Source organism: Thamnophis sirtalis, unplaced genomic scaffold, assembly GCF_051295495.1.
Source record: "Thamnophis sirtalis isolate CommonGarterSnake01/CBP01778 unplaced genomic scaffold, rThaSir2_p1.2 scaffold_1, whole genome shotgun sequence".
Classification (NCBI taxonomy): Eukaryota; Metazoa; Chordata; class Lepidosauria; order Squamata; family Natricidae; genus Thamnophis; species Thamnophis sirtalis.
In genome coordinates, this window is record NW_028261381.1 from 83,308,358 (window position 1) to 83,319,425 (window position 11,068).

The window sequence follows — 11,068 nt, forward strand, 5'->3', positions numbered from 1 at the left end:
ACATTTCTGTTGCCAAACAAGATAGTTGTTAAGTGAGTTTTTCCCATTTTATGACCTTCCTTGCCACAGTTATTGAGTGAATCACCCACAGTTTTTTAAGTTAGTAACACAGTTATTAAGTGAATCCGGCTTCCCCATTGACTTTGCTTGTCAGAAGGTCGCAAAAGATGATCACATGACTCTTGGACACTGCAACCATCATAAACATGAACCAGTTGCCAATTTTTATCATTTGGCCACAGGATGTTGCAACAGTTAAGGGTAGAAAATTGTCACTTTTTCAGTGCTGTTTTACCTTTGAATTGTCTCTAAATGAATGGTTATAAGTTAGGATTACCTTTACAACTTTGAATATTGTTTAATATTGTCTGATAATCTTCAATTAAATACCATGTTTCCCTGAAAATAAGACAGGGTCTTATTTTCTTTTCACACACACACTGAAATAAGTGCTTGGCCTTATTTTCTGGGAGGTCTTATTATTTTTGAGGTGCAGGAGGTGGCAAGCATGATCACCTCATGGCTGCTGCTGTGCTGCAATAATTTTGGGTAGGGCTTATTTTCGGGGAAGAGTTTATTTTAGTGCATGCATTCAAAAGCCCAATTGGGCTTATTATCTGGAGGGGTCTTATTTTCAGGGAAACAGGGTATAATATGCAAAAAATTCAAATATTCCATTATAGTAGTATATATGTAAGCAAAGTTGAACTTCCAATCTAGATCTAAAAATAAATAAGGAGGCTATCCCTGGTTACCAAACATGGTATGTTAACATTTTTTAAAAAAATTCTGACATGCATTACTACCCCTTGGGAGCAGGGATAGAAGTTACAGATGTGATTTAAGTTGAATAAGTTTAAACAATTTTCCAAAATAAAAAAAATGATGAACGTTTCCAAAGCCTTGTCATAGTTTTCTACTCTGCTCTCAGCTTAGTTTACACACCATAATTTTTATAATGAACCAACATTGTTTGAAATGCTTCTATGGCAAAACTAAGTTCACACATTGTACTATCTTATAAACATGCTTTACAAGCCACAATTGGTTGATTATATACATTATGCTAAACCAAATAAACCGCATTATGATTTCAAACAATTTGTGAAACAAATGTTAGCCCCTTTGGTTAGACAAAATTTGAGGTGTTTATTGGCTATGTACCGACAATTAAAACAAAGTGGCTATAAACCAAGAGGAAACTCAGTTGCTGTCGTCTTTCTGGAGCTCAGTTTTGTCATGGATTCAGTTTGAAGAAGGAGCACAACTCTGAAAAGAACCATGTTTATTGCAAGGATCCCTGGGTGCCTGTTTTACAAGACAGAACTCAAAATAAGGGGAAAGCAAAGATTATTATAGGGTTACAATGGCTACAAGGTGGGAAATCCTAGAGATCTGATTTGCTGGCCAGTTTGGGGAAATGGGCATGTCCTTGTCGGGGTACCTGAAGTGAGTTCTATTGTTAGACACAATGGACCTTCCAGGAGGACAGCAAAGCTGAGGAATATAGTTGTTAAGGAGATGGAATGTTGAGTAAGAAGATGGAAGGTTGGGGTTTCTCTAAGTTGCAGCTCCCTTGTTAGGGCTGCCCTTGGGCTACATTGCGAGTTGGTGAGGAGGCTTCTATTCTTTGGTTTAGATGGGCTTATAGGGGGACTTTTTCTCAGGTGAGGGGAGGGTCAGTTTGGGATTAAGCAAAGAGATTAACTGGGTTTGACCCTGGTTGTATCTAAGCCAATCTTTAAAATCCTAACAGTATAAACAACAGAACAGCTAACAAATGAATCTTCCATTCCCTTAAATGCTTTATGGTGACATAACCTTTCGGTTCCACCACAAAAGCGCGTAGGACAAAATCGCGCTCGACAAAAGCGCGCTGTGACGTCATCACAGCGCGACGAAAAAGATCGAAAAAATGTAAAAATAAAGCTAAAACCTTCCCCTAACCCCCCCAAACCTAACCCTAAACCTAACCCTAACCCTAACTCTTAACCTAACCCTAAACCTAACCCTAAACCTAACCGTTAAAGTAACGAAAAACGTAACGCTAACCCTTATCCTAACCCTAACGCTAACGCTAACGCTCTAAAGCTAACCCTAACCCTTACCCTTACCCTAACCCTAACCCTAACCCTTACCTTTATGTGAATCGGCTTGCTTTAATTTAATTTTTATTAATTTTTATTTGAATTTTTCGATCTTTTTCGTCGCGCTGTGATGACGTCAAAGGCGCGATTTTGTCGATCGCGCTTTTGTCGTCCGCGCTTTTGACGGGTCACGAACCTTTCGGGTTTCAGCCTTTCAAGCACGGTTCAATTCTTAGGTCCTAAAACCCAGAGGGAAGTCTAGACCTGATACTTGTCCCATCTACAGAAAGTGGGGGGGGGTAGCCAGAAAGCCTGGAGTTCTTTACCCTGACATGGATAAATCAGGACAGCAAATTCAGCAACCCACCTCACAGGGCTGTTGCTGTGAGAAAAATAGGAGGAATGTGAATATATTCATCGCTTTGGGTTATTTATAAAAATAATAAATGTGGGGTGTAAATAAATAAATTCTAAAAGATCCAGAATCAATAAGGAAAAGAGCATCAGCCGAGGGCAACTACCACCTTTTCAGAATAGGAATGAACAATGTCATATTCCAGAGCGATCTTGGCCAATTTCCTGTTTGCCAAAAATATTGCTTAATTATTTTCATCTATTTCTTTCCTCTCTACCCAGATGCAAATAGATAATGTTTTTGGCTTTTGGCTGAGGGAAACCACAAAGAAAGAAAATCTCAACCCAAAAACCAAATAGATAGTAAAAGGGAGAATATGCTTTGCTTGAAACATCACCCTAAGTCAAGGGTGTCCAACTTTGGCAACTGTAAGACATGTGGACTTCAACTCCCAGAATTCCCCAGCCAGCATGGTTGGTAGGGAACTTTTGGGAGTTGAAGTCCACAGGTCTTAAAGTTACCACGGTTGGACATGCTGATCTAAGTTTTGGCTTGTTTAGATTTGTATTCCAACTGTTTGTTTCAAGGTAATATATTAACACTCCATTTTTCCTCCAACATCATCCTGTGAGGTAGACAGGGCAGAGACAGAGAGAGTGATTTGCCCAAGGTCACCCAGTGAGCTATGTAACAATGGGTGGAACAAAACTCTGCAGTGCCAACCCAACATTTTAACTCTTACACCACACTGGCTCTCATGCATCTTAGTTTACTAAATAAACAACTGGCTAGAACACACTAAGTTAAAAGCCAAGAATGAAGATATGTGAGCTGAGCTAGAGTCCATGGGGGAAGCTGTTTAAATTAGCTCTCATCACAAAGCCAACTTTTTTAAAAAAACTGTGGAGGTTAAAGCAAATAGTATAAGATAATATAAATTCATCGGGCTAAGTTCAAATGTGTTTTGTTTCTGGCAGGACAAATTGTGTGTGGACCCAACAATTGTGACTTATAGATGATGACTTAACATGTTGGTGCATGTTAGTAGACAGGATGATTTAACAGAGATTACGAGAACTGAGCTCCCATGTTGGGAAATCTACCACCAAATTATCATGCAGTGCTAAATGTCACTATTTGCAGATGACGTTTTACAGCCACTTTAGAATACAGTACACCACTTCAAAAACTCCAGACCACCAACAGATGGCAGAAAGATTTTTTTTTTATATCTTTCTGCCATCTAGTGGTCCAACGGGTTTTGCAGCCCAGCTCCCTCACAGATTAAATATACCATTTAATAATTAAAGGGGACAGACCCAGCAATTCTGTTAAGCACCCATTTTATTTTACAACATACTTGCTCAGAAGTGCCTAGTGTTGAGCCTAACGTCTAAACGAATTCCCTCCGGGGCATTAGCTCTTTAGAAAGCACGTCCAGATGTGTAATAACTAATTTTTGACACTAACACACCTCAGGAACTGGCAAGAAAGGCTTGTAATTATTGTCCTTACTTTTCTTTGGGCTTTTTCTTCAAATGAAGTATAAGGCTTTACGTTGGTTGCCGGAGGGACGTTTCTCCGCTCCCGCCCTGCTTTTTGGAGGATGGCAAGGAAGCGGCAGGAGCACGTGCTCACTACGAAGTGAACGAGCAAGGACACATCACCTCCGCTTAAATATGCACAGAATAGCACTGTAAACGCGAGGATATCGTGTTAGTCTAACCGGAGGATTGCAAAAAGTGCATCCCTTATTCCGGCCGGGCCATCATTCCCGCCGAACCAATTCAAGACCTGAATCCTAAACACGTGGCTTCCTAAAAGTATCTACTACGGTACCCAACAGGTAAGTCCCGTCTCTGCATCTCCAGCCCGAAGCCCCTCTGGCATAAATAGTAGCACTCGGGGATCGCGCCTTCTCTGGCCGTATCGATCAGGCAGGGCAATGCCCTGAATGCAGAGAAAGCAGAACTGATCCCCGAGACTGTAAAGCAGCTATTTATCTCCTATTTATTTCACCGTCAAAGCAGGCGGGCCGTGACGTCACGAATGGCTGTTCCGCGAAACCGACGCCCCTCCCTCCCTCGCCCGGGCCGCGGCTACAAGAGGCCATTGGCTCTGGGTTAGAATTTTTGAGGAAATTAGCCGTTTCTTGTAGCCGTCCTTAGTGACGTCCTGTAGTTCTTATTCAAGGGTTTGTCATTTGAAAGGCCAAACAAGCATTTCCTGGAGAAAGTGGCTTTTGTGGAGGAGATAAGCGCTCTACTCCTTCATTTCCGTCCCTTCGGCTTTGCTGTACTTCACAGCTTCTGCCTAGCGGTGCCGTGGGAGGGTGTATCGGCGGTAAGATCCTAAGGCTGCCAGCAGGTGGCGTATGTGTGCTTTTTGAGCGAAGGTCGTTTAATAAGAGTCTATTCGACCTTCGCCCCATTTAGTGTCCCTCGGTTATATTACAACTAGCCAACAGTATTTAGCTTGGGGGGGGGGCGAAAATTGCCTATCTGGACCCTCTACCATGAATAAAGCAATTCCTCGTTTAGAAGTTTGCCAATCAATTTGATTGCTACGAAAATTGCCTATCTGGACCCTCTACCATGAATAAAGCAATTCCTCGTTTAGAAGTTTGCCAATCAATTTGATTGCTACCCATAATTGTATTTTGTTACCCTACATTGTAACATTTTGTATGTTGGGATTCCTGGAGAGGTTGACACTTAAGGTAGGTTTAGATATTGACAATTTTTTTTATAATGGCGGGAACTAGCTGCATTCTTTTTCTGGGTAATCAGCATTACAAATGGCATTCTTGTAAAGTTCCAACAGTTGCATTATAATGTCTGCATGGAACCATCTAAACATAGGAACTCCTACCCTGCCTACGTTTGTAGGACTTAAGTCACTTTTCGAAATTACAGGTTCAAGGCTTGGGCGCCCATTGAGGCCACAAAGTACAGTTTCAATGTATTCTTTTGATAAATTCAGCTGTACTCACAACTGAGATGCACTGTAACTTTTTTCAGTTTTACCAGTGTAATGCATTGGTTACACATAGTATCCCAAAAGTCAAAACTGGTAACAAAGGCATCTCCTCTGGAAGATATAATGTGGAAAAAAAGTGCAACATGATACATATCTGAGAAAAGTATTTTCCTGATTTTAATGGAGGTGCTTACAAGCAAAATTTACTTAAAATCAAAACCTAAAGCGACTATTTCAATCTGGAGCATATTTTAAGTTTGATTAACAGTTAATTCTTCCTTTTTTAGGCCTGATTCAGATATACAGTACTAACTAAGCCATAGCTTATTTCAGCCATGGCTTACTGAATAAATAATGATTGACTTGTGCAATACTAAAGTATAAATCAAAGTTTACCAACCACGGCTGTTGTCTAGCAGTATGGTATCATACACGTAGTGATAAAATGGAAACTATTATATTTACATTGTCAAGGAAGGACAAAGATGACAAAGATGATAGAAACAGCAGCTTGGTGTTCTGATTTTGTCTTGATAGAGTATTAATTATACCTAAGGGCTCAGTTTAGAGATCAGAAATAATATTAAACTGTGGTTAACTGAAAACGGAGTCCTCTGGGGCTGTGTCTTTGAATCACAGCTGATTTATATCAAGTAGCAAAAATATACAGTAGCCTTGTACTGGCTATTGTTAGTAGCTCTCTTCCTCCTTGTCACTTTGGCTGATGTGCTTAGCAGTGGGGAAAGGCCAAGTGGCAGATACAACTTGTCATTCTTGTCAGAGTGGTTCTCTCTCTCTCTCTATATATATATATATATATATGTATGTATGTATGTATGTATGTATGTATGTATGTATATGTATAATGTAAATGTAAATGTAAATGTATATGTATATATATATGTGTGTGTGTGTGTGTGTGTGTGAACAAACAGAAATGGCGAAGAAAAGTTCTATAAACCAGCAAGGCCTCAGCAAGTCCAAAACCTGGTCATTTTTCTGCCAACATTTTTCAGAATCATAATGAATTTTGTGTGCCTGAAGTATACCAAGTAACTTTTTCTTCTTGCCTTGATAATTTTGTAGTCTATTGTTAAAGAAAAGTACTTGTATTGAGAGAAGGCTGGCTTGAGGAAAGAGTTTCAAGATGGGAAATGAAGGATTGGGAAAGATATCCTTGCAAGTGAGGTAGAATAACATTTATTCTGGAAAACTGGTAGAAGGGGTGAAGGAATCAGAGAGTTGGTTGGCTGGGCAATACAGTCTCCTTTATCACCTAGTCTTTTCTCCAGCACTGCTGTTCTTGACTGACTGAGCAACTTTTCTGGTTTTTTAAGGCTTGAATTCAAGGAATGGCATTCCAGGCACTAAATGCAAACCGTCGCATGCAGCGTACAGCAACACTTTCTCAGCAAGTTCTGGAGCGAGCAAAAAAAAGGAAATTGTACTGGTGCCTGCCTTCTCATCACCAAAGCAGGACCTTTCGGGTAAGGGCTGGTTGGTTTTAACCAATAAGCCTTAGAGCCTGAACCTGGATACCAGTTCTTTGCTCTGCAGACAAGGTTTATGGTAGGTAGGTAGGTAGGTAGGTAGGTAGATGATAGATAGATAGATAGATAGATAGATAGATAGATAGATAGATAGATAGATAGATAGATAGATAGATATTTAGTGTCACAATTGGTATGCCCCAATTATGGCAGGAAGCTAACTGCTTCCATTCTCTGTCCATCGGCTCATCACAAGAGACCATCCAGACAGAAAGCCCAATATTTTTACTGTTGCCTTTTGTTACATACAGTACAAATACAACCATAGATAGATAGATAGATACCTTTATGATTTTTATAAAGAACTCAAAGCAGCAAACATATCTAATACTCCACCCTCCTCTTTTCCCCACAATAGCAATCCTTTGAGATGGATTGGGCTCAGAGGGAATGACTGACTCAAAGTCACTCAGCTGGTTTGGACCTAAAATAGGATTAGAACTCACAGTCTCCTGATTTCTAGTCTGGTGCAAACACTAGACCAAAACACTAGACCAAATTGGACCTTTTCTTATATAAAGAAAGAAAATGGTATGTCTCATAGCAAGGATTGTTAGTAGTTTGTTTTGGTTTAAAAGGTGTCATGAGAAGCAGCTAAAATATTTCAACGAATAGAAATGAATACTATTTCTTACTATGCAATTGACTAAGCATCCTGAAAGCTCCGGAGAGCGAAAAACGGCCTACGGGCAATCCAGAAGTTTGGGAACAGACTTCCGGTTTGCCTATAGGGACGTTTTTTGCCCTTGGAAGCCTCTGGATGACGAAAAACGCCCTAATGTGCAAACCAGAAGTCCATTCCCAAACTTCAGGTTTGCCTAGTGGGTTGTGTTTTGCCCTCCTGAGGTTTCAGGGAAGCCTCCGGAGGGCCAAAAATGAAGGCTGAAGACAGGGCAACATCTTGTGTGCCCTAACAAATGGCTCCGCGTGCTACTTGTGGCATGGGTGCCATAGGTTTGGCATCACAGTGCTAGAGTATCAAGCCATATGTAGTTGGCCTCATATTTTGGAAGGCTGTTTCTGCATCATAATATGTTGTTTTTTTCTTTACATCATGTGTCTGTATGTATATTTTATTGTAACATTTTGTTTTTGACAACAGGGAGAGGCTGATGTTTCTCTTGAAGCTGCTTTTGCTGCAGTTGCTGAACACCTGGCCTGTATCTCTGCAGTATGCGAGGTAACCAGTTCTATAAAGAGGCAAAATGCAATTCTGACATAAAGGGGTTCTTCTATCATGGGTTTTTCTGTGGGCTAAATTTAGGCTTGACCTTTTCTCAGTGAAAGCTTAGTCTGTTCCCATTCACAGAAAAGGCTGAGACTCAGGAGAGTCCCTTGAAAGAGGGAAGGCAAAAGTTGTTTTTAATTATTTCACCTCTAGCCCCTGTAGCCTCTTCCATCTTGTCCCAAATATTCTTCAACCTTTCAGAACAGATCTCTCTGACTTACTGTATGCTGAAAAGACTGGTGATCTTGACTCGACCCTTTGAGAATCTAATATGAGCAACCACAATCCCAACCAAGTAACACTTAAAATTACTTTAATTTCTGGGAAAATCAGGATATATTATGTTAAACTATCACCTGTGAAATAAAAGAACACAAACACAAACACAAAATCAGGATATATTATGTTAAACTATCACCTGTGAAATAAAAGAACACAAACTTCTGTTTCATTTGTACGCACTTCTGCTAGCTGTATTAGAAAATTCATTGCTTGGAAGAAGATGCAGGATAAAAATATATTTTATTTTGCATTATATATTTTTTTTCATGTGAGGTACAAGGGCCTAGAATTCTTTGTCTAATTTTGGTATCCTGTTCACTTTGCCTTCACAAAAGTTTAGCAGATGCTGCCCATACAGTTTCAGACCCCTCTTTAAGCATTTTTAAGACCTTGATGTAGGTGTTTTAGTTGCATTTCCTACCTGTTCCATCATTCCAGCATTTGGAACTGCATATATGTGTATTCTGTACTGATAGATGATGATAGGATAGATAGGTAGGTAGGTAGGTAGGTAGGTAGGTAGGTAGATAGATAGATAGATAGATAGATAGATAGATAGATAGATAGATAGATAGATAGATAGATAGATAGATAGATAGATGATAGATAGATAGATGATAGATAGAGATTCCAGAGATAATGGATCATTATTCTCATTTCAAGTAGAAGAATCCGGCTCTGTAGAGTAAGATGCAAGTGTCCTATTACAGAAATAAATTCTGGTTTAGAGTCACTTTGGCGAGATGGGTGGCATATAAATTAGGTAAATAAATAAACAAGCTTCTTTTGCTCTTCCGAAGACAGAAAGTGGAAGCAGAGCCAAATATACTGTTGTCATCAGGTCTCAATAGGACAAGTCTGGCTTTGAGCATTAAAACAACAACATGGATTTAAATAGAGGGGTGAATGTAGAGGGTTGCTTTGAACCCCACACATACTCTAAAATGTTTCATGCACACAAAGTGGGTTTAGTAATCCCTTTTTCATCAACCACTTTCCCCTAGAATTACTACTGTTCAGTACCACCATTTCAGTTTGACGAGAATGAAATTGAACATATTTTTCGCTACCACAGCAGGGAAGCATCTCAAAACTTGCTAAGAACATTTGAAGATGAGGTAAGGATCCTGAATGTTTCCTCAAAGACAGAATTGTTTATTCAAGGGCAATGAAACCTTCCATGTATTCCCTTTAGCCAGGATTTTAAAAAGTAGAATTGGGTGAATGAGTCATTGGGCCTTCCATCATATGATTCCACATTTTTCTTTCCCTTGAAATTATGCGTGAGGTGAGAGAGATATTGCTGAGCCTATTGTTTTTGGAGAGTTATGCTTACCACCAATTCTTGATGGGTGTCCTTGTTACCTTCTGGCATTTACTCCTGCACAGTAATGTTATTTATGATTTGGGCAAGATGATGGCTGATGTATAGACTGAACTTAGTCACTTCCAGACTTGAAAGCTATAATGTGTTCTCTCTAGGAAAGGAAAAATGCTCCAGTAGTGGAAAAGCAAAACGTTCCAAGAGTGAAAAAGCCTGAACGTCACAAAACTGAAGCAACTGCTTTAACTGAACCAACTGCTTTAATTTCAGCTCAGCCGTCTGTATCAGAAGCAAGTATCAAGTTGCATTAAGTTATGTGGTGGGGATGGGGAATCTGTGGCCATCTGGATATTGCTAAATCGTATTTTCTGATGTTCCTTGCAATTAGGCATACAGATTAGAGTCATAGAATCATAGGGCTAGAAGGGATCTTGGAGATAAACTCCCTGTCCTTATAGTATGCCATCGTGGACAAATGATTGTCCAATCTTTTCTTGAAAGCCTCCAGTGATGGAGCACCCACTCATCCCAATGACTAGAATCACTGAGAGCTGGATTGTTAAGGCTAATGCATTTTGCATTTTCTGTATAATTCATTACCAGTTTATACCTGTCCACAAAATTGCAGATATAATAATTTTCATTTGCACACACAAATACACTCACACTGAGACAAATTTTCAAAATCAAGAGAAAAGAGGAAGGAAATCTTGTATTGCCTCAATAAAAATCTACTTGCAAGGTATTGAATATCATGCTATAAAGTATACAGATTGAAAGATTTCTTGAAATAAACATGTAATATTTATGGGTACCCCAGTGACACAATGCATTGGAATATAACAGAATTTGGGGCTGAAAACTCAACAATGTATTTGCCAGGACAATTGCTGCCTTAATCTCTGATGAACTGTTACTATCTTTCTCCAGTAGATTTTACCTAATATATTTCAGCTCACATAGATTGATCAATAGAGTAAATTCTTTTTCCTACAATGTACTAAACTTAATTCATTTCTTTGTTAAGAACAATATCCTCCCGATGAAGTTTGTTTTTGTGTTTTAAAATTGAAGGGTTTTTATTTTGTTCATTGCAGGAGATCCTCTTTGAAGTGTCACCTGGCTCATATATAATCAACACAACTTCATATGATGACACAATCAAAGAAGCACACGTAGTAAATGTTCAGCCAGGAGAAAGTGTAAATCTGGTTTTTCATTTACCTCCTAAGAATGAAAATTAAAATCAATTTCAATGTCTGA

The 11,068-nt window shown here is 39.3% G+C and overlaps 1 protein-coding gene across 3 annotated transcripts; it reads left to right on the plus strand.

Annotated features, from left to right (window-relative positions):
• The first annotated feature begins 1,540 nt into the window (after positions 1–1,540).
• On the plus strand, positions 1,541–11,065 carry AKIP1 (A-kinase interacting protein 1). 3 transcript variants are annotated; one of them, XM_087717727.1, is made up of 7 exons: positions 1,541–1,611; positions 3,987–4,288; positions 6,759–6,908; positions 8,074–8,151; positions 9,486–9,599; positions 9,964–10,095; positions 10,903–11,065. In XM_087717727.1, exons 3-7 carry the CDS (start codon positions 6,774–6,776, stop codon positions 11,047–11,049), a joined length of 606 nt encoding a protein of 201 aa, XP_087573853.1. In that variant the 5' UTR covers positions 1,541–1,611; positions 3,987–4,288; positions 6,759–6,773; the 3' UTR covers positions 11,050–11,065. The 3 variants fall into 3 exon arrangements, with proteins under 3 accessions (XP_087573853.1, XP_087573857.1, XP_087573865.1); XM_087717731.1 differs by lacking the exons at positions 1,541–1,611; positions 3,987–4,288 and adding an exon at positions 4,542–4,785; XM_087717739.1 differs by lacking the exons at positions 1,541–1,611; positions 3,987–4,288 and adding an exon at positions 5,029–5,161.
• The last annotated feature ends 3 nt before the right edge of the window (positions 11,066–11,068 follow it).